Genomic DNA, 22,545 nt, shown 5'->3' with positions numbered 1-22,545 from the left:
TCACCTACTTTAATATAGGAAGTTTAATTAACTTGTTTATGCCAGTCAGTAAACACACAGATGTGTTACTAGCCTGCTTATCTGTAAGACACATACATTATGTAGGCAACATGTCTTTAATCGCTGTGGGAACGTTGCAAAAACACAGCATAAGTTTTAATATGCTTAATTCTACTACAATGCCCTTAATCACTGCTTTACAGGTAAATAGTGTACTGGAGTTTAGACTGGGGCAATAAACTATTAAATATAGCATCTGTAAGTAAGGGTTCTTATTGAGGCGTGCAAAGCATGCAGATACCTGGATGTTTGGTACTGAAGCAGAAGTTATTGACAAAGCAGTTCATGACTTACACAAGACAGTGCTACAGCCACCGTCTGCATATTAGCAACTTCTATGGACAGCACTAGTACACTTTATTGTACACAACTTATCCAAAATAAAGATTGACCACATGAAGTGTTCTTTTATAGATTTATTAATGTCGGATCTGCCAGTATGACTTCCATATTAGTAACGCAAGACAAAAAGTAGAGACTGCAATGAACAAAGGAATGTAGAGGTGAAGGAAGGGTTTCAGTCACTTATATCTACACAATCCCAAAAGACCCTAAATAAACAGAAGTGACTATTTAAGGTCACAGGAATGTAGAGGGAAATTGGCAAAGTATGCTGAAATACGGCCATCCATTTCAAGATTTAAATATGGAATGCTGTGCCAGGGCAAGCAGCTCCGCCCAATATTCTAAGTTAAATAGTAAAACTTTGTAAGGACTTAATGTTATGCATGAAAGGTTGACTTTTGTATGTTACAAAATAGCATTCTAGAAACACCATTAGTACTTATCCTGCAAGTTCCAGATAGACTGGAAAACAGGAATGTTACAGAAGTAATGTTTGGGAATGTAAGGTTATAACCCACAAGCAATAGATTAGGTTTCTTCTCACTCTAGCTAGAACAGAGGGCAATCATATCTCCAGAGCTAGGATAAGCATTCACTAAATACATAAAGGTGGGGAGTGTATTAGATGCCAGGTTGCATTTGGCAAAATAACTCGGCTTAGGAGGCAAGTGCAAAATGAAGGGGCAGAGAAATTGTGATGAGCTGCCTCTACATATAAAAACCATACTATGGGGACATTTATGCCTGTCTGCATGGGGGTGGCTTGAAGTAGAAGCCTGCCTATGGAATGGATTCCCTCTTAGACAGGGCTTGAAGGGTACATGGAGATACTGTTGGGGATGTAGTTACATGGAAGCCCCTTTAAAGAAGTGGCACAGACAATGGGAGGAGGCAATGAGGTCTTCAGATGCTCATTCCTTCTACAGAGATGACTGAGGAGCCCCCAAGTTTGTCAGCAAGAGTACTGCGGTCCTTTATGTCACACTTGTTGTTTGCTTGCAATTCATGCTTGATACCTACAAACGACAAACAGATTACCACAAAGCCAGCAACAAGATAGAGGTAGTTGGTGAGAAGTCAGTGATCAGGAACTATTAGTTACATCCAACCATCTCTGTACTTACCTGTGAATTTCTTTTTGATTGCATCCTTAGAACTGGCATATATCATTTTGCTTTTCAGCGAAGCATCTTCAGGAGCCCTATGACGAGACATAGCATTTAGTTAGCGAGAGGCTGTTCCAGTCATGTAGGGTAGTAATGAGGGATGCACTAGGATGTTTATTACAGTCTTCCAAAGTGAATAGGTCTTCTGTAATAGCTAACAATTCTGGCATTTCATAAATTATAGTGTAACATAGTATATGCCCCTATAGATAACTTAGTCAAGTACATGTTTGGGCATATTTTGCCATTCACCACATAGTGTTTGGTTGAAACCATCTTACAATTCTATTACACAGCATTGAATATTTAAGATTTGGGAACTCAAAGAATCCCAATTAAAGATGCCTTAAATGAGTGAACCTCAACTATTTTATTAGAAATGCAATAAAACAATCCATCATCAAATGGCACTGCAAAATATTGACTCATGGGGTGGGGCATGCAATTAAACTGTGGCACGTGCCACCTGCTGGGAGTCTATCGGAGCTTTTCACTTGCTTCTTTGAACAGATGCCCATTAGCTGTGACACATTTCAGCATGCAGCCACCCCAGAGATGACGAGCTGAAATGTGCTTGTAGTCAGCTGTTAGGGTACCCAAACACCCATTAGTCTAGTCTGGTTATTCCGCTTTATGTGGCTAATTCCAGTCTATTTGGGTGCAATAAACATAATGGGGGCCAAACCTGCATTGCAACAATGGGTGCCCATTATTACAGCTTAAAGCCAACTGAATCTTCATTGGAGTGTAAGCCAGTTTCATCATGAAGAATTTAGAACTCCCCCCCCCCCCCCCCCCCCCTCCCAAAGTAAACCCGATATTGCATAACTACACAAAGAACTGTCCTGCTAACCGTTTAGTTTGACCAACTAATTTGTTAACTAAATTTGATATGCTCCCCAGATCAGCACATCTAAATGGTTACTAGTTTATTGAATTAGCCAGAGCTGTTAACCAATAATTTGATTACATTTAAGGGGATGTAGTTATGATCCTGGTGGTCAACATAACAGCGGGATCCCAGCCGCCAGAATGCTGGCAGGGGGCCAAAGGCTAATCCCACTCGTGGGTGTCCATGGGGGTCGATTCAATTCAGCAATTTAAGAATAGCGCCGGGAATTAGCTCCCGACGCTATTCAATTCAGCTGCTAGTTACCCGCAATTGTCGGGAATTTCTCTCATCCCCGGGGGGTGAGAGAAGAAAACCGACAAAAGTGCTGCCGCGCGAGGCCGATTCTGTCGGAAATCAGCATCGCCGCGGGTAGTTAAGTCGGAGAATGCCCGTTCTCCCGACAAAACTACCTGTTAAGTCGGTGAGAACGGGCTTTCGCCGACTTAACTTTAGCTGAATTGAATAGCGTCGGGAGCCAATTCCTGGCGCTATTCTTAAGTTGCCGAATTGATTCGACACCCATAGTGTGGGAATAGAACCTGTGGCGAGCACAGTGAGCCTGCAAGGGGCTTTGTTGCACTCTCTCCTGCTGGCATTCTGGTGGCCAGGATCCTGCAGTCATGCTGACCGCCGGGATCATATACCCAATGCCATGTAAGGGTTAATTGGGAGGAATTAGATTGTTTTACCCCCCATGTCTATCAGGAGGCGCAAAACAGCAATTCAATTGCAGGGATGACCCTTCTCACAGCCTCCTAAGGTGCAAGAAGAAAGGTGCGCTAAGATAGCACTTTGGGCATCCGAACAGGAATTTAGACGCCAAAACTGGACTTACAAGGTTTAGACATGTGAAACGGCTAAACCTGTTATGTATGAATAATGTAAATTTTTTGGGCATCTAAACAGCCCTGTTTACATGTGATTTTTTTTTTTTTTTTTAGACACAAAAAAAAAAAAAAAAAATTACATTCCCCCAATTAGGCAGTTTTACATATACAGCACAAAGGCTGCAGGTTAGCAACATTCCTGTTGTAATATCAGACAGAAGATGTAAGTGCACTAGTACCAGAACACAGCAAACATTAAAACCCATTTTAGATTGCCAGAAAACCTGGGTCAAGCGACCTGACATTTCAACAGGTGTTTTTCATAGGATCAACCACTTCGGTAGACCGTGACTAGGTTTCTAGGTCAACACGAGTTTATTTTTTGGTGCCGTTTTCTAAAGTGACCAGGAACCCCAATTAGTGCAGTGTCCCCTCACAAGGTTTGCTTTGTTAGCCAAGCTTTGGGCAAGGTTACTGTTCCCAATTGTAGTCCACGTGGACTATAAAGTATGAAAAAGTTAATGAAAAAAAAAAAATTGTGGAAAACTCATGTTGACCTACAAACCCTGGTGACCAATAGTGGTAGACAGAGACCGGATACTATTCCAACTCTCGTAGCAACCAGGGTTGTATGCAGCTTCATCCCAGGTTGCAGTGCAGTATGAAATTGTGTAATATGGGATTGCTGAGGCAATTAAGCTAACAAGTACACTATCCTTGCTGCTCAATTTAGTTTACACATACCTTTCTCACTTATTTGCAAGTGTTCTCTCAGGTCCCACACCTGCAGCTATTCAAATGTTTCTGCTGACAGGCACAAGATCTTCACTTCAGCTCACTACCCCCCCCCCCCCCCCCCCCCCCCAGAAAGCTGAGATGCTTGGTGTCCTGTTTGGGCACCCAAACAAGACGCATTTGTTTGGTCAGGGTTTGCTGCTTTACATGGCTAAACTGGACTGAAACGGGAACAATCAGCATTATAATGGGGGACAATTGAATATTGTCCCGCAATCTCCAGTCACGTTAGATGGGAGATCTGGTGCAGCTAAACTATTGAATTCCCCCTTAGTATTTGTCATTTCTATAGAAATTTGCTCTATTTTTAATGCATACCTAATAAAAATTACTTCTTTAAAAGGTCTCTTCACTTAGTCCATCCAATTTAATGTGCCTTTTATGCCAATTCAATCGTTTACCTGTGGCTACCAGTAGGGGGCGCAAAACGAAAATTAATTTGTTTCTCCATTTAGACATCTAACAGCCGCAGAGACGACATTTCTTCTTGCTGCCTGAGCAGTGAAGGTGTGCTAAATAGTCACTTTGGCCATCTGAATGTTTGTACACCCAAAGCTGGACTTTAGATTGGTTTAGCCATTTTATGTCACTAAACTGGGTGTAGTATGGTATGCTGGTGGCCAGGCTCCCAGCATACCGGTGCTGGAATCCCGACAGCTGGGCAAGTGCAAATGAGCCCCTTGCAGGCTCACCACGCTGCGGGCATGGTCTCCCTCCAGAGGGGTTGTGGACTCCCAAGAGGGAGAAAAGGTGTTGGTATGCCGGGTGTCCGGATTCCAGGAGCCGGTATACTGTGCGTCGGGATCCAAATAGTCAGCAAACTGAAGAGCACCCCACTAAACCCTGTATGTTTTGGTCAATTCTGCAATAAAGGGGTAAAGTTTAAACCAGATTGTTTAAAAATGTAATGCTGCTTATATTAATACTGTGAAACATTACCATGTATTAGATTAACAATCCAGTTATTAATCTTTCATAGAATTACATTTTTTAATAAAACCAATTTATGGATTATTCCTATTACATCTGAAGATTTATATTGATTAAACATTAACAAAATACCTGCCAATAGATGAAACTGAAGATCAGAATGTTAGTTTGTTTTCTCCTGTGTTCTAGGACTGTTAAGAGAAGTTTGGAGTCTTAGCCGATTCTAGGCAGGCTTAATACTTCTGTAGTGTTCATTTACTGCATTAATTCAACTAATGGGCCCTACACACTGGCCGATACCAGAGAAAAGGGATACAGTTCATATCTTTGTGTGTAGGCACCAGCAATGTATGATGCGCAGCCCCGTGCTTGTTAATCGCTGGTGCTGGCTCATTTAAACATGAAAGCCAATAAGGTCAATCTCGTCCATATTAGCATGCATTGCTATGGAGCCGGGTGACTGGGAGAAACTTCACCCCCCACTCCCGCATCGGCCACCTCACCCGGCAATCGCAAAGTGTGTAGGGCCCATTACTCAAATGAAGATAGCAAGTAATGTGGAATACCAGGGGATCTTTTTTTTTTTTTAAAGAAGTCACCATGCCTGTACTCACAGCATAAGTGTTTTAAAAATAAAACCCTTCTGGTTTCAACCAGCATACCGTTTTGTTTGGTCCTTTCCTATTCCTATTACAGGTTGAGTATCCCTTATCCAAAATGCTTGGGACCAGAGGTATTTTGGATATGGGATTTTTCCGTATTTTGGAATAATTGCATACCATAATGAGATATCATGGTGATGGGACCTAAAGCTAAGCACAGAATGCATTTATGTTACATATACACCTTATACACAGCCTAAAAGCAATTTTAGACAATATTTTTTAGAACTTTGTGCATTAAACAAAGTGTGTGTACATTCACACAATTCATTTATGTTTCATATACACCTTATACACACAGCCTGAAGGTCATTTAATACAATAGGTTTAATAACTTTGTGCATTAAACAAAGTTTGTGTACATTGAGCCATCAAAAAACAAAAGGTTTCACTATCTCACTCACTCAAAAAAGTCCGTATTTCGGAATATTTGGATATGGGATACTCAACCTGTATAGTCAAAGCTGCCAAAAGATTAAATTTTTAACATTCAAAAATTTTAGTTTAATGAAGTGTCTATCCCCAATGACAAACCTACTTTAACAAAAACACATTAGTCAGTGCAAAGAAACTTGTTATAGCACCTATAACACTACAGGCTGCAGCACTCCCCACTTATTTTAAAAGTGGGCACACCAAAAGCCCATTATGGGGACCCTTGTGCACAAAGTCTGTACATTACTCTTGCTCTCAAAGACCTAAAATAACTCACCAGACACTCAACCTAAAAAAACAAAAAAAAACTCCCACACATACCATAAGCCACTACATGCTATTGCATACCAGGTATTCTAAAAACTCAGAATTCTTGACTTAACACCCTCCAACATACTACTCAGGTCTCCTGTCGGACTTCCTACCCCCTCTGCAAGTACCAATGAATATCTACTACTAATCAAGTGACCCAATTAGCCCTTCATTATAATGTAAGGCTTTGAAAAGCAGCATAAACTGCTTGAAATCCTGGAGGTCTCCAGTGTACATGAAGTAAGGGTACCCCAGAGACAAGTCGGCCACTATTAGGCATAGCACTGGTTAGAACAGTGATGGCTAACCTTGACACTCCAGGTGTTGAACTACATATTCCAGCATGCCCTGCTAGTTATTTGGCCATGCTAAAACTGATGCAGGGCATGCTGGGATGTGTAGTTCAACTGCTGGAGTGTCAAGGTCAGCCATCACTGGGTTAGAAACATCTATAAAACGATCATATTTATTTTCTATGTGTTCGTGCGCTGCAAATCTAATGCAGACACCATCTGACCATTTAGTCACTTGCATTTTGGCTGGATGATAACCCAGCCTGAGCACGTAGAGGTAGTGTACAGAATATTCTGCTCCTTCCTCTGATGAGCTGTGCAACATCCTCATGTCAAGTTATGCAGAAACCAGCTCATGAAGCAGAAAATAAGTAATAGGCTTACAGGTGGTAGTCTTCTGTTGCATTTGCAGCTGATTTATTGTGCAAGGGAAGTTCACAACTACACAAATTCTTAAAGCATTTTGCAAACATGCACTTTACTGCAGTCTGTACTGGCTCATTAGATATGTCCACTATTTTACCTAGTACTGTCCTTCAGATTGTACTACTCCTAATTCTAAACCACACAAGGTAAATAAAAAAAAAAAAAAAAAAAAAAAAAAAGCATTTTGCCTTTAACCACTGCAGAGTTTAGAATGGATCATGGCTGAAGTGAGCAAGTACTTTTAATAAATATGAAGACAAGGCATTTATTCAGATTACCAATATACGAGCATCTTGTATATTCACTTCTGCAATACAGTTATACCCCTTTCAGATTGCCTGGAGGTGGGATGACACGGAAGCTCCCAGGGTGCAACCCGGCGCTTGGAGATCACAATCTCCAATCACCACCTGTCCACACAGTGAATGTGTAGCCTCGACCTGGCTTCTGTTCACACTGTACAGCAAGCTGGGTTGAACACGTTTTCAACCCTGCTCACTACCAAAGTTGGAATATTGCAGCCTTTTTCAACTGGTGTGCCACGACCAGTTGCCGAGTATGCCGCTGCTCGCTGCACGGACCCGATCACTGCCGCCAGTAAGAGCTGTCACCCGCCCCGCCGCACGGACCCGCTCACTGCCGCCATTAAGAGCTGTCACTGGCGCCACCCGCCCCACTCTCACTGTCAGATCTCCGCCCGCCTGCCTCACAGACCTGCAGTATCCTGTTCATATCCATTCCGCAGAGTCAGACGGACCGTGACCTATGACTCACCATAGGTCACGGTCCTGCTGTCTCTGCGCCCGCCCCACTCACACGCTGCTCTGCTTGCTGATCCGTGGTGAGTTCTAGGCACTCCTCACCGCTATATATTATAAGGGGGAACTGGTGTGTGGAATTACTAAGGGGGGGGGGGGGGGGAAGCTGGTAAGGAGGAAGCTGGTGTGTGGAATTACTAAGGGGGGGGAGCTGGTAAGGGGGAAGCTGGTGTGTGGAATTACTAAGGGGGGAGCTGGTAAAGGGGAGCTGGTGTGTGGAATTACTAAGGGGGTGGGGAGCTGGTGTGTGGAATTACTAAGGGGGGGGAGCTGGTAAGTGGGAAGCTGGTGTGTGGAATTACTATTTGGGGCAGGTGTGTGGAATTACTAAGTGGGGAAGCTGATGTGTGGAAATATGAGGGCATGTATGGGGCATTACTGGGGGGGGGGGGGGGGGTTGTGTGTGGCATTAATGAGGGGCAGGTGTGTTGCATTAAAACAACCGATGGTGTGCCTTGGCAATTTTGAAATCTTGTTTAGTGTGCCACGAGTTTAAAAAGGTTGAAAATCACTGGAATATTGGGTCACTCGACCTGGTATTTCAACCCTGGCACCTTTCAGAGCACACATGAACACAGGTTATGCACATTCATGTGCCAATAACCCATGGTCCAGAAGGGGAATCATGAGACTCTTCAATTAGTTCCAAAAACATGCTCCACCTATGAATAGCAATTATTAAAGCCCCAAACATTTCCTCACAGGATTAAAATTGATTGAGCACTGCAGCAAGCGCAAGTATCCATTTGTGAGTGGGTCATCGCACCTGATCACTATTTTATCATCAAGACAGTGGTAGCCACAGTTCTTTCACTGCATACATAACATCTTACCAGAAGAAGAAGACTAGGTCCTCTTTCTTACTCTCCTTTGTTTCATAGCTGCAGTCATAAAGAGCGTAACGGCAATCTCGGTCAGGTAGCATTTTCACAAAGTGCGCGTAGGGGTCAGGAATTGCGTCTCCAACATCTCCCACACGGATCGCCGTCCCTTCCTCTTGGACTATTGTTTTATTGTCACTACTCATACAAAATGTGACACACTTATAGCGCTGTTTAGCCTCCTCTGGAGTACAGGTCTTTCGCACCTTCATGTCATTGAAGACTCTTAGGACTTCATCAGAAACAGCTACACCTGAAGCCTGGAATACAGAATAAATGTCAACATGAATCAGGAAAGGCAACAGAAGCTTCATTTGTTTACATACAGTAGAATGGGTTAAGTTGTATTGTGCACTTGTTTCCAAGGAGGATGATTAAGTGGTGCAGCAATAGGGTAAGATGTACAATTGTGGACATCTTTAAAAGCACTGCTATTTTATACTGAAAGTTAAGCCCCACACTAAAGAAAGTGGAAGATCTCGCTCAGAAAGGGCCGATCTGAACGAGTTCTCACAATCTCGTCCAGTGTGTACACTCAGTCATTGACTATGCGCACTCCCACACATTAATGACCTCCCTCGTCTGAACATGTACAGACGAGGGAGGTCCTTGTTAACAGCCATGCTGCAGCATGGCGGTCGTTCCCCCACTGTCACTCCCTTCTCCGCTGGCATCAGCAAGCGTGTATGCACTTCCCCAATGCCAACACCCCACCACTGCCAATATCAGCAGGAATCGGCTAGTGTGTATGGGGGCTTTAGAGTCTAGCACTGTTACATTGGCAAAACTAAATCAAAAGGTGTACAATTACAGTTTTAATTTCATTTTAACACCACCAGCCCAACTAGGGGCTGCTTTTAAGATAAAATTAAGCAGCTATATTGACTTGCTATACAATTATCTACACCTGTTTATGGCAGTGGTATTCAACCCTCAAAATCTTACAACTGGTCATGTTATAGACATCTGTCTGTAGGACAATTTGACCCAGCAAGGACTGGAGTTAACATCTTAACACTCAGAATGTCAACAAGCAGTTGTCTGATCATTAGCTTGAGGAGAACAAGTTTGAAATGTGACTACAAGCAATGCCAGAACTATGTACTGGCAAAGCCCATGAAAGGCTTTAGCCACTTGGCATGGGAAACAATCGCAGCTAACTGGGCTCTTGCTGTGTCACCTAGTGATTTTAGAGATTTGTTCTGCACATGTGCACAACAACTAATCACCTCCAACCCCCAAACAGGGATGCTAAGGGCAGCACTCTGGGACACAGGCACCAAAAACTAAGGACACTTCATACCCCTCAAAGCACTGCGAGGCTGATCTAACTGCAGCGATCAGCTGTATCAGGGGAACTGTTCCCACCACTCTGCATTTGGAGGGAAGGGCATTGTAATTGGTTGATGTCCAAGAAAATCCTCTTGAAAGTTTAGAGACTACCAATCAGGCTATAACCAATATTAAACAGCACTACAGTAAATGTTACCAAGCACCAAAGTGTACCCAGATGTGTTAAATCACTGCTCAAAGTCTATTACCTACAAATTTTAGGGGTAGACTTGGGACTTTGCAGACAGCACAAAAAACAAAAATGGGTGGCAAGATTGGGCCACAAGCTGACGTGACATTGCCAGCATTTCTGCAGTCTGCAGTGCACTTACCCATAGCAGCAATTTCCTACTAGACAGAATTTCCTTATGGCAGGGGTTCTAATTGCCAATACTCAAGTATGCCCAAGGTTTAGGATTTTTATTTATTTATTTTTTTTAAGAAAAGTGTAAACACAAGTTTAACCATTATCCAGCTGACATGCTCTGCATGGGGAGGTTGAGGGCAGTAGGTCATTTTACAATGAGGCTTATGAACATGGTGGGGCGGGAGATGAGACCTTGGCCTACGGTAGGTGCATTATTTTATGAAAATTTATGAATCTCAAAAAAAAAGTTGTAATTTTTTTAAAGGATTACTGGGTTGTTTTTGAAAGCATTAGCCAGCTAAGTGGTTAAGTAGATGCAAATTTCCCAGCACACCTATTGTGCTTGTTGACATTATGAATGTACATTATGCACATTACATACCATTTTTTATGACATTAAGATACTTGTTCTTAAAAGTAGGTTTTTAAAGACCTTACTCTGAATTAGCCTTTTAAAATCTAAAAAAAATAATTTTAGGTTGTTTTGATGTAGCCTAAAGGAAAATAGTATGTTTTTATAGCTTCATACTGCTGGCCTACTTCACACAGGTACCACTTATCACTGATGCTCACCGTCTTGTGAACAGCTGCATATGCAATTCTGAGGGCCATTAAGTAGGAGTTTCCTAATTGGATTGTCAATTCAATTGTTGGTCTCCTCAGCCACCACTAGATGGGGCCCAACAGAATGAACAAAAGTGAAGAAATCATGCTCAAGTGGCACCCGAGACAGGAACATATAGAAGGCTGTAGTTGTTACAGGAAAGTACTGGGAGGTTCTCATAGTGTCAAATGGCCAACTCTTGAATTATTTAATGCGGAGAGTTGTTGGAACAATTTTCCAATATGCGTGTAAGATGCTGTTAGGAAAGATCACTCAGAAAAAATAGTAAGACTATAAAAATAAACGCTTAGGGCTGCCAAAAACCAGCAGCCCTGTGACCACGGTCTGGCTCCTGCCGCACCAAACAAAAGACTAATTTGCCTGAGCCAGTGGGCAGGGATATATGGACGGGCCTGTTGCATCCTGGGAGGACTGAAAGCTTGTGATTGTTTGGTGCCAATCTGCTATCGCTCCATCTTATACCATTGTTATCCTGTGGACCCTGCCGGAGAAATGTCAGCAAGCATTTGCCATCAACTTAGTTTTTCTAGCATTTGGGGGTACAGAAAAGTGGCTGCATAGTGATTTCAGTGATTTAAATAAGAATTTACTTACCGATAATTCTATTTCTCGTAGTCCGTAGTGGATGCTGGGAACTCCGTAAGGACCATGGGGAATAGCGGCTCCGCAGGAGACAGGGCACATCTAAAGAAAGCTTTAGGATCACCTGGTGTGCACTGGCTCCTCCCCCTATGACCCTCCTCCAAGCCTCAGTTAGGATACTGTGCCCGGACGAGCGTACACAATAAGGAAGGATTTTGAATCCCGGGTAAGACTCATACCAGCCACACTGTACAACTTGTGATCTGAACCCAGTTAACAGCATGATAATAGAGAAGCCTCTATAAAAGATGGCTCACTACAACAATAACCCGAATTTTTTGGTAACAATAATTATGTACCAGTATTGCAGACAATCCGCACTTGGGATGGGCACCCAGCATCCACTACGGACTATGAGAAATAGAATTATCGGTAAGTAAATTCTTATTTTCTCTGACGTCCTAGTGGATGCTGGGAACTCCGTAAGGACCATGGGGATTATACCAAAGCTCCCAAACGGGCGGGAGAGTGCGGATGACTCTGCAGCACCGAATGAGAGAACTCCAGGTCCTCCTCAGCCAGGGTATCAAATTTGTAGAATTTTACAAACGTATTTGCTCCTGACCAAGTAACTGCTCGGCAAAGTTGTAAAGCCGAGACCCCTCGGGCAGCTGCCCAAGATGAGCCCACCTTCCTTGTGGAGTGGGCATTTTAAGATTTTTGGCTGTGGCAGGCCTGCCACAGAATGTGCAAGCTGAATTGTACTACAAATCCAACGAGCAATAGTCTGCTTAGAAGCAGGAGCACCCAGTTTGTTGGGTGCATACAGGATAAACAGCGAGTCAGATTTTCTGACTCCAGCCGTCCTGGAAACATATTTACAGGGCCCTGACCACGTCAAGCAACTTGGAATCCTCCAAGTCCTTAGTAGCCGCAGGTACCACAATAGGTTGCTTCATGTGAAATGCAGAAACCACCTTAGGTAGAAATTGAGGACAAGTCCTCAATTCTGCCCTGTCAGAATGAAATATTAAATAAGGGCTTTTATATGATAAAGCCGCCAATTCTGACACACGCCTGGCTGAAGCCAGGGCTAACAGCATCATCACCTTCCATGTGAGATATTTTAAGTCCACAGTGGTGAGTGGTTCAAACCAATGTGACTTTAGGAAACTCAACACAACATTGAGATCCCAAGGTGCCACAAAAGGAGGCTGTATATGCAGTACCCCTTTTACAAATGTCTGAACTTCAGGCACTGAAGCCAGTTCCTTTTGGAAGAAAATCGACAGGGCCGAAAATTGAACCTTAATGGACCCTAATTTTAGGCCCATAGACAGTCCTGTTTGCAGGAAATGGAGGAAACGACCCAGTTGAAATTCCTCTGTAGGGGCCTTCTTGGCCTCCCACCACGCAACATATTTTCGCCAAATGCGGTGATAATGTTTTGCGGTTACGTCCTTCCTGGCCTTGACCAGGGTAGGGATGACTTCATCTGGAATGCCTTTTTCCTTCAGGATCTGGCGTTCAACCACCAAGCCGTCAAACGCAGCCGCGGTAAGTCTTGGAACAAACAAGGCCCCTGCTGGAGCAGGTCCTTTCTTAGAGGTAGAGGCCACGGTTCGTCCGTGAGCATCTCTTGAAGTTCCGGATACCAAGTTCTTCTTGGCCAATCCGGAGCCACGAGTATCGTTCTTACTCCCCTTTGCCGTATAATTCTCAGTACTTTTGGTATGAGAGGCAGAGGAGGGAACACATACACTGACTGGAACACCCACGGTGTTACCAGAGCGTCCACAGCTATTGCCTGAGGGTCTCTTGACCTGGCGCAATACCTGTCCAGTTTTTTGTTGAGGCGGGACGCCATCATATCCACCTTTGGTTTTTCCCAACGGTTCACAATCATGTGGAAGACTTCTGGATGAAGTCCCCACTCTCCCGGGTGTAGATAGTGTCTGCTGAGGAAGTCTGCTTCCCAGTTGTCCACTCCCGGAATGAACACTGCTGACAGTGCTATCACATGATCTTCCGCCCAGCGAAGAATCCTTGCAGCTTCTGCCATTGCCCCCCTGCTTCCCGTGCCGCCCTGTCTGTTTACGTGGGCGACTGACGTGATGTTGTCCGATTGGATCAATACCGCCTGACCCTGAAGCAGGGGTTTCGCTTGACTTAGGGCATTGTAAATGGCCCTTAGTTCCAGAATGTTTATATGAAGAGATGTCTCCAGGCTGGACCATAAGCCCTGGAAATTCCTTCCCTGTGTGACTGCTCCCCAGCCTCGCAGGCTGGCATCCGTGGCCACCAGGACCCAGTCCCGAATGCCGAATCTGCGGCCCTCTAAAAGATGAGCACTCTGCAACCACCACAGGAGGGATACCCTTGTCCCCGGTGACAGGGTTATCCGTTGAAGCATCTGAAGATGCGACCCGGACCATTTGTCCAGTAGGTTCCACTGGAAAGTCTTGCGTGGAATCTGCCGAATGGGATTGCTTCGTAGGAAGCCACCATTTTTACCCAGAATCCTTGTGCATTGATGCACTGAGACTTGGTTCGGTTTTAGGAGGTTCCTGACTAGCTCGGATAACTCCCTGGCTTTCTCCTCCGGGAGAAACACCTTCTTTCTGGACTGTGTCCAGGATCATCCCTAGGAACAGAAGACAAGTCGTCGGAACCAGCTGCGATTTTGGAATATTGAGAATCCAATCGTGCTGCCGCAACACTACCTGAGATAGTGCTACACCGACTTCCAAGTGTTCCCTGGATCTTACCCTTATCAGGGAATCGTCCAAGTAAGGGATAACTAAAATTTCCTTCCTTCGAAGGGATATCATTTCGGCCATTACCTTGGTAAAGACCCGGGGTGCCGTGGACCATCCCTACGGCAGCGTCCGAACTGATAGTGACAGTTCTGTACCATAACCTGAAATACCCTTGGTGAGAAGGGTAAATTTTGACATGAATGTAAGCATCCTTGATGTCCCGAGACATCATGTAGTCCCCTTCTTCCAGGTTTGCAATCACTGCTCTGAGTGACTCAATTTTGAATTTGAACCTCTGTATGCAAGTGTTCAAAGATTTTAGATTTTAAAATCGGTCTCACCGAGCCGTCTGGCTTCGGTACCACAATAGTGTGGAATAATACCCCGTTCCCTGTTGCAGGAGGGGTATCTTGATTATCACCTGCTGGGAATACAGCTTGTGAATGGTTTCCAAAACTGCCTCCCTGTCAGCGGGAGACGTCGGTAAAACAGACCTTTGGAAATGGCGAGGGGGATACGTCTCGAATTCCAATTTGTACCCCTGAAATATTACCTGAAGGATCCAGGGGTCTACTTGCGAGTGAGCCCACTGCGCACTGAAATTCATTGAGAACGGGACCCCACCGTGCCTGAACTTGTAAAGCCCTAGCATCATACTGAGGGCTTGGCAGAGGCGGAAAAGAGTTTCTGTTCCTTGGAACTGGCTGATCTCTGCAGCCATTTTCCTCTCCCTCTGTCACGAGCAGAAAAGAGGAACCCTTTTGTCCGCTTGCCAACCAGGACTGCGCCTGATAATACGGCGTCTTATTTTGAGAGGCGACCTGGGGTACATCCCCTTTTTTGTTAAGGCAATACTTCCAAATGCAGTTTGGAATCCGCATCACCTGACCACTTTACTGGTATAATTGGACAACGCACTTATACTTGATGCCAGTCGGCAAATATTCCGCTGTGCATCATGCATATATAGAAATGCATCTTTTAATTGGTCTATAGGCAATAATATACTGTCCTTATCTAGGATATCAAATTTCCAGTCAGGGAATCCGACCACGCCAACCCAGCACTGCACATCCAGGCTGAGGCGATTGCTGGTCGCAGTATAACACCAGTATGTGTGTAAATACATTTTAGGATACCCTCCTGCTTTCTATCAGCAGGATCCCTAAGGGCAGCCATCTCCAGAGAGGGTAGAGCCCTTGTTCTTACAAGCGTGTGAGCGCCTTATCCCCCCTAGGGGGTGTTTCCCAACGCACCCTAACCTCTGGCGGGAAAAGGTATACTGCCAATAACTTTTTAGAAATTATCAATTGTTATCGGGGGGAAACCCACGCCTCATCACACACCTCATTTTATTTCTCAGATTCAGGAAAACTACAAGAAGTTTTTCCTCACCAAACATAATACCCCTTTTTTTGGTGGTATTTATATTATCAGAAGAGTGTAAACTTTTTCCATTGCCTCAATCATGCAATGTGTGGCCCTATTGGAAATCACGGTTGTCTCTTCACCGTCGACACAGGAGTCAGTATCCGTGTCGGCGTCTGTATCTGAGGTAACGGGCGCTTTAGAGCCCCTGTATGAGACGTCTGGACATGCACAAGCTGAGTAGCCGGCTGTCTCATGTCAACCACTGTCTTTTATACAAAGCTGACACTGTCACGCAATTTCAACAGTACATCCACTCAGGTGTCGACCCCCCAGGGGGTGACAACACTATTACAGACACTCTACTCCGTCTCCTCATCATTTTTCTCCTCATACATGTCGACACAAACGTACCGTCACACAGCACACACAGGGAATGCTCTGATAGAGGACAGGACCCCACTAGCCCTTTGGGGAGACAGAGGGAGAGTTTGCCAGCACACACCAGAGCGCTATATATATATATATATATATATATATATATATATATATATATATATATATATATATATATATATATATATATATATATATATATATATATATATATATATATATATATATATATATATATACACACAGGGATAACCTTATATAAGTGTTTTTCCCTTTATAGCTGCTGTATTGTTTATACTGCACCTAATTTGTGCCCCCCTCTTTTTTAACCCCTTTCTGTAGTGTAGTGACTGCAGGGGAGAGCCAGGGAGCTTCCCTCCAACTGAGCTGTGAGGGAAAATGGCGCCAGTGTGCTGAGGAGATAGGCTCCGCCCCTTTCTCGGCGTCCTTATCATCCGTTTTCTTGTATGTTTTGGCAGGGGTTAAATGCATCCATATAGCCCAGGAGTTATATGTGATGCATTTATTTTAGCCATAAAAGGTTTTCTATCGATTTATTGCGTCTCAGGGCGCTGCCCCCCCAGCGCCCTGCACCCTCAGTGACCGGAGTGTGAAGTGTGCCGAGAGCAATGGCGCACAGCTGCGGTGCTGTGCGCCTACCTTTATCTGAAGACAGGAAAGTCTTCTGCCGCCGATTTTTCCGGACCTCTTCACTCTTCTGGCTCTGTAAGGGGGCCGGCGGCCCGGCTCCGGTGACCCATCCAGGCTGAACCTGTGATCGTCCCTCTGGAGCTAATGTCCAGTAGCCTAAGAAGCCCAATCCACTCTGCACTCAGGTGAGTTCGCTTCTTCTCCCCTTAGTCCCTCGATGCAGTGAGCCTGTTGCCAGCAGGTCTCACTGAAAATAATAAACCTAAACTAAAACTTTCACAAAGAGCTCAGGAGAGCCCCTAGTGTGCACCCTTCTCGTCAGGCACAGAAAATCTAACTGAGGCTTGGAGGAGGGTCATAGGGGGAGGAGCCAGTGCACACCAGGTGATCCTAAAGCTTTCTTTAGATGTGCCCTGTCTCCTGCGGAGCCGCTATTCCCCATGGTCCTTACGGAGTTCCCAGCATCCACTAGGACGTCAGAGAAACATGGTTTGGTAAAAAGCTGGAAAAACCCTATCCTACCAACACAACCACATCATATAACCCATTGGTGTAATTCAATTCTTTTCTTCTTGCAGCGAAGAGTGCTGGGCACACAATGGAGCACTTCAATTGTTGCTCCATTTGGGTGTGAACAGCTGCAGGCACCTGCATTTCATATTGCACTACCTGTAGGTGGTGAGCTGAAATTAGTTAAGCGACCCATTTGGTCACAAAGCACTTCTCGCCCAGCACTTTGGTCAGGTTAAGCCATCATACATAGCTAAACCTGGGCTGTCTGGGTGGGATTAATGTAGAAAACTTATTTTTGAGTCACCTTACCGATATCCTGTCACTTTAGATGGGAACTCAAACTCCATTCTGCCCATTAAGTTTTAGAGAAATTCACCTGAAGACAGACATTTATTGGCCAAATTATGCTATTTAAAGGGTGCTGCATAGAAGACACAGTAACCAAGTATAAGGGGCAGATCAGATGGGCCATGTGGTTCTTATCTACTAGCAAATTCTATGTTACTATGTTACAGTCATTAGGTTGACATGGTGAAAAGGTAATCCTGACAATGATCAACAGGTTTGTTTCCTGGGTGTCCGTTTCATCATGTGACCACAATAGTGTAAACCTATCACTGTGTGCCATAGGTTACTATTCCCAATCATTGTCCATGTGGATGGAAAAAAGTGTTGACCATTGGCATGACAACCTTGAGCACTGTACTTCTTACATGTCAACCTAATGCATATCAACCATCTGGGGTGGGCCTACTGACAGTCAACCTATACATTGGATACCCTATTTAAACATTTCCAAGTGAGTATATTCATTCAATTGGGTGTACCAGTAGGTGCTACAGTGTCCTGACATTACCTTAAAACAGTTTCCCTATGTTTCCACTTACTCAGGAGTTACACAAAATAAAAAATAAAAAGTGTATATCATATGAAAAGGCAAGCTTCTGGAATTTGATTACAAAACAGCTTGCAAAACCCAATTTGCACCTAATTGAAGTGACTACGTTGAATGGCAATTTTTTAAAATTTTGAATTGTGTAATGTTCAACAGTTTACTGCTTGTTTAATAAAGTTAAAATTTGTACCATTCACTTGCTATGTAGTGCTAAGAACCATTTATAGCACCTTCCAAAGATTTGGGCAATAATAAATTGTTTCCTTGCTGGCAGCCAGTAGATGGCACCAAACAGCTATTCAATTGCTGATCCACTGGGGAGCATTCGGCTGCCAGCGCCATTTCGGCATGCACCCCTTGGGGGTGGGAGAGCTGAAACAAGTGAAGGGACTTGTGTGAGCACTAACAGGACCTTGTGTCAGTCCTATTAGTTTGGATTTAGCCATTTACACAGCTAAAATTAACCTCCATGTCTGTGAGAAACTGAATCACTCCCCCTGATGACGGGAGATAGGGGAGTGATGAATTAAATTTCATCCATTGTTAACATTTCATAATTATTAGTGATAAATAGATTGGATCACACTAGAGAGCATGTCTGAGCAAGATAACAGGTACCCCTAGTCAGTAAGGAAGGACATCTGAAATTGTTAGCAATGGTGTCAGCTGAATTTGCAGACAGAGCTATTCAATACAGCACCATGTGACACTTGATTGTTGGAATTTCCTCTCACTAACGGAGGGTGTGATCAGAAATCCAAAAAAAGTGCTAGCATGTGGCCAGAGCGAGGCTGATTGTCAGGAATCAGCATCACGCCAGGCAGTTAAGTTGGAGAATGCCTGTTCTCCAGGCAAAATCAACCCATTAAGTCCGGAAGAACGGGCATTCACTGACTTAACATGAGTAGAAATAGCGGCGGGAGCTAATTCCCAGCACTATTAAACTGTTGGCAAGTTGAATTGACCCCCAATAGTCTATTGGGTCAATACTATTAGGTGTAAGTAATTTTATGACACTTGCAGACATTTTGCACAAACATGCTCTACAGAACTCTCCAATCCAATAAAAGGATTTGTGATACTTGCAGCTTCTAATTGTCACCTATGTGCATTAAGAGGGATGACCTTCTGGGACCCCACAAATTTGTTGCAGAATCATATAGAAGGCAGTTACTGGTCATAAGGAAAGTACTGGATATTTGTAAACTTAAACAGCTGACTTGTAGTTAAATTTAAAAAAAAGTAGGCTTCTCAATATACACAAAGCTTTTTGGGGTATTTTGAGGGGAATTTAAAAAAGCTTTAAAAAAAAAAAAAACAAAGATTTTAAGTTTGGGGGCATAAACAAAAATATTTTGGGGTATTTTGAGACCATTTTTCTCAATCCCCAAAAGTTGCATGTAATTAAACTAAGCTAATTGGAAGCATGCAACTGCCTAATTAGTCATTAGGGTTGGGGTTGTCTGAGGGGTTCTGCATGGTGTCCTAACATTAAAATAAGGATATTCCCTACCATCGCATCCTCAGAGAATGGAAAAAGGCACACTTAATTGAATATCAAAATGCAGTACTGCAGTGACAGATTGCTTTGATGGAGATGTGATATTGCCATTGTTGCCAATTTCCACTACACATGGGATCAGTAGGAGACCCTGGCTGTCGGGACCCCGGTGGTCAGGTGACATACGTCGGGAGCTCAACAGACAGGATCCTGGTAGCGCGTCACATTGCGGGCTCGTCATGCTTCAGGCCCAGCAGGGACTTTTCTATTCCCCTCCGGGTGGTGGCATGGACCACCACCCAAGAGGGGTAAATCAGCCAGTGGTCAGGACTCCTACCATCAGTATTTCAGCACTGTACTAAAGTCATGGTTTCCATATTTGACAGTCATGTTTGTGTACGAGTCATCTCAGAGATAACAAATTTCAATTCCTTAGTACAGTGGTTCCCAAACTGTGTGCCGTGGCTCCCTGGGGTGCCTCGGGACACTTGCAGGGGTGCCCTGGGTTGGTGGTCCAGGACCAATTCAAATTATTCATGGTCAATATAATAGGCAAAACCAGTGCTGGTGGCTGCCAGTCATAAAATGTGGCCAAACTAAGCAAATTTTGTCCCTCACCACACAACTGACCCTAAGGATGACATATAAACGTGATCTACTTAATGTAACATTTCTTTCTAAATTTCTCAATAAGAAATTTTTGGCCTAGGGGTGCTGTGAAAAATATTCTGATATTCTAGGGTGCCATGATTCAAAAAAGTTTGGAAACCACTGCCTTAGTATATACAGTTTCCAAGTTTACGTTCTAATTACTATTAATAAAGTTACAATTGTGCAGTTGAGTAAATAAGGTCAAGTGTGAAATGCAGGGGACATTTGCCACTATTACTTTAACACGAAGATTAACTTTATTTCATATTCAATGAAATCTTATACAGACCGTGACTAATCACAGGTAGTTGCTCTGCATTTCCCCTAGGAGCATTAGTGCACAGACTTAAACCTATGTAGGAACAAACTGGTGTTCAAAAAGTGGCCAAACTTCAGTGTACAGATTTAAAATGGTTATTGCCTGATTGGGCCAAACAGCAGCTGATCAGCAATCTAGTTCACTGCAACACTGTCACATGAACCCATGTTTCAGGGTAAAAGATTTGAGAATTAGAGCCACAAAGGGGCCTATAAGGCAGGAAAATACCAGGTCACTACTAGGAGGAGTTCAGCTTACACAGCATCACTTAAGATTTGGTTACCAGGAGATGTCACTAGACGGGACCTATTTGGGATCTAGGTGTACAAAGTAATGTAGCATATTTTAAAAAAGGGAACAGCAGCTATCACACCACGGTATGGTGGCCGGAGAGTCCAGTCAGGTACTTATTACAACTTCCAACACATCAGCCTACAGCTGTCCACTATTAACCGGCCACCAGAACATACAGAGCAGCAGCGCTACCCAGCACCCGGTCACACCCGAGCAGCAGCGGGTAACTGCAACCACCCGCCACAATGAGGTTGTTCACACACAGGGCTGCGCACACAGGAAACACGTGAGGCGAGACTGGACCACGAGTGGAGGAGCCAGTGCGGCAGATGCCGGCAGGCCGCAGCTCCCTACTAGAGGCCGGACAGATGTCCTCTCTGGGGTAAGTCCCGAATATTGGAGACAGTAACCCGCCGGCAGCAGCAGCTATCCTGATAACGTGGCCTGTTAGCGGGGACTGGAGAAAGCCGTGCAGTAGCGCGGGCACAAAGGGTGACAGGAAAGACGTGCGCGCGCCGCCGCCCACAAAAGGGTGAGGCGCGTGTGACGCACAGGCCGCCCGGCATCGGGTCAACCGGCGGCACACCGGGCCACATGGAAGGTGCACGTCACCCACCGACTAGCAGTTGACCCCTTCCCGCTGGCCCCGTATCGCCGGCTGGGGCGGGCAGATGCGCTGACCGAGACGCCAAAGCCACACCCGGCAGCGCCAGGCACACGCAGCGTTCCCGCCCTTTCACCGCCGCCCGAGAGGAGGAGCGTGCACACGCCCGGCGGAAGCAGAGACCGGTAAGGACTATTTCACCCAAACCCTTCGGTACACCCCTGCCGCCCACATCCAGTCACACCGCGTATCGCCCGCCCAGGACGCTGCGGGTGTCGCCGAGGCCGGTGACGCGCACTCAGCACCCGGTGCGGCCAGCGCACAGGAGAGCAGCGGCAGACTGACAGGGGAGCAAAAGATGGCGACAGAAGGGAGCGGCCCTGGCTGCTGCCCCTGAGCGCACACCCACAGCGGCGCGCTCGGGGGCTCTCAGCATCAGCCAGCTCTACTCACCATTCTTACGCGGGACAGAGGCGGCTAGCCGAGACGTGGAGGAGGCAGAGCGCAGCTAAGCCGGGGACACGGAGAGATGAAAGGGAGAGTCCGTGCAGCCGTCTGACAGACTCGCACAGAAATGAAGCCTCCCCGTCTCCTCCTTCCGCTGTCTTTAAGCGCCTCACAATGGGGAGGGAGGGGCGGGCTTCCGGTCCGGGCTGCCGGGAGTTGTAGTCCCTGTCTGTAGTGGCGGGCGGAGCTTGTCTCCTGTGTCTGCGCGGACGGACCTATGGCAGTGCTCAACGCAGGGCGTATGACCCTAGGGGCGGGGCTAGGTATGTCAGCATGTGCTGGCTGGGTTGATTCTATATCGGAGTGGGAGTAGGGACCTTCTGACGTACGTAGGGGAGG

At 45.1% G+C, this 22,545-nt stretch overlaps 2 protein-coding genes across 2 annotated transcripts in view; one reads left to right on the top strand and one right to left on the bottom strand.

Moving 5' to 3' along the window:
- Nucleotides 1-461: 461 nt before the first annotated feature.
- CFL1 (cofilin 1) lies at nt 462-22,316 on the bottom strand. The gene is made up of 4 exons (XM_063945087.1): nt 22,153-22,316; nt 8,795-9,102; nt 1,530-1,606; nt 462-1,421 (listed from the first exon to the last, which is right to left on the bottom strand). Exons 1-4 carry the CDS (start codon nt 22,153-22,155, stop codon nt 1,309-1,311), a joined length of 501 nt encoding a protein of 166 aa, XP_063801157.1. The 5' UTR covers nt 22,156-22,316; the 3' UTR covers nt 462-1,308.
- MUS81 (MUS81 structure-specific endonuclease subunit) overlaps nt 21,647-22,545 on the top strand; it is a 415,158-nt gene continuing 414,259 nt past the window's right edge. Inside the window, exon 1 of the mRNA XM_063945085.1 lies at nt 21,647-21,884. The gene's annotated coding sequence lies outside the window, so the exon portion shown is untranslated. The remainder of the gene's footprint in view (nt 21,885-22,545) is intronic.

The sequence above is a fragment of the Pseudophryne corroboree genome, chromosome 11 (assembly GCF_028390025.1).
Source record: "Pseudophryne corroboree isolate aPseCor3 chromosome 11, aPseCor3.hap2, whole genome shotgun sequence".
NCBI lineage: Eukaryota > Metazoa > Chordata > Amphibia > Anura > Myobatrachidae > Pseudophryne > Pseudophryne corroboree.
The sequence above is the reverse complement of the archived record's forward strand: the minus strand, read 5'-3'. Positions and strand labels throughout refer to the sequence as shown.

Bases quoted from the DNA above. Each gene is read 5' to 3' on its own strand.
- CFL1 (XM_063945087.1), bottom strand. The intron at 1,607-8,794 runs GTAAGATGTTAT...GTCTCGTCATAG, and splicing joins GACCTAGTCTTCTTCTTCTG to GGCTCCTGAAGATGCTTCGC. The intron at 1,422-1,529 runs GTAAGTACAGAG...TGTCGTTTGTAG, and splicing joins AATCAAAAAGAAATTCACAG to GTATCAAGCATGAATTGCAA.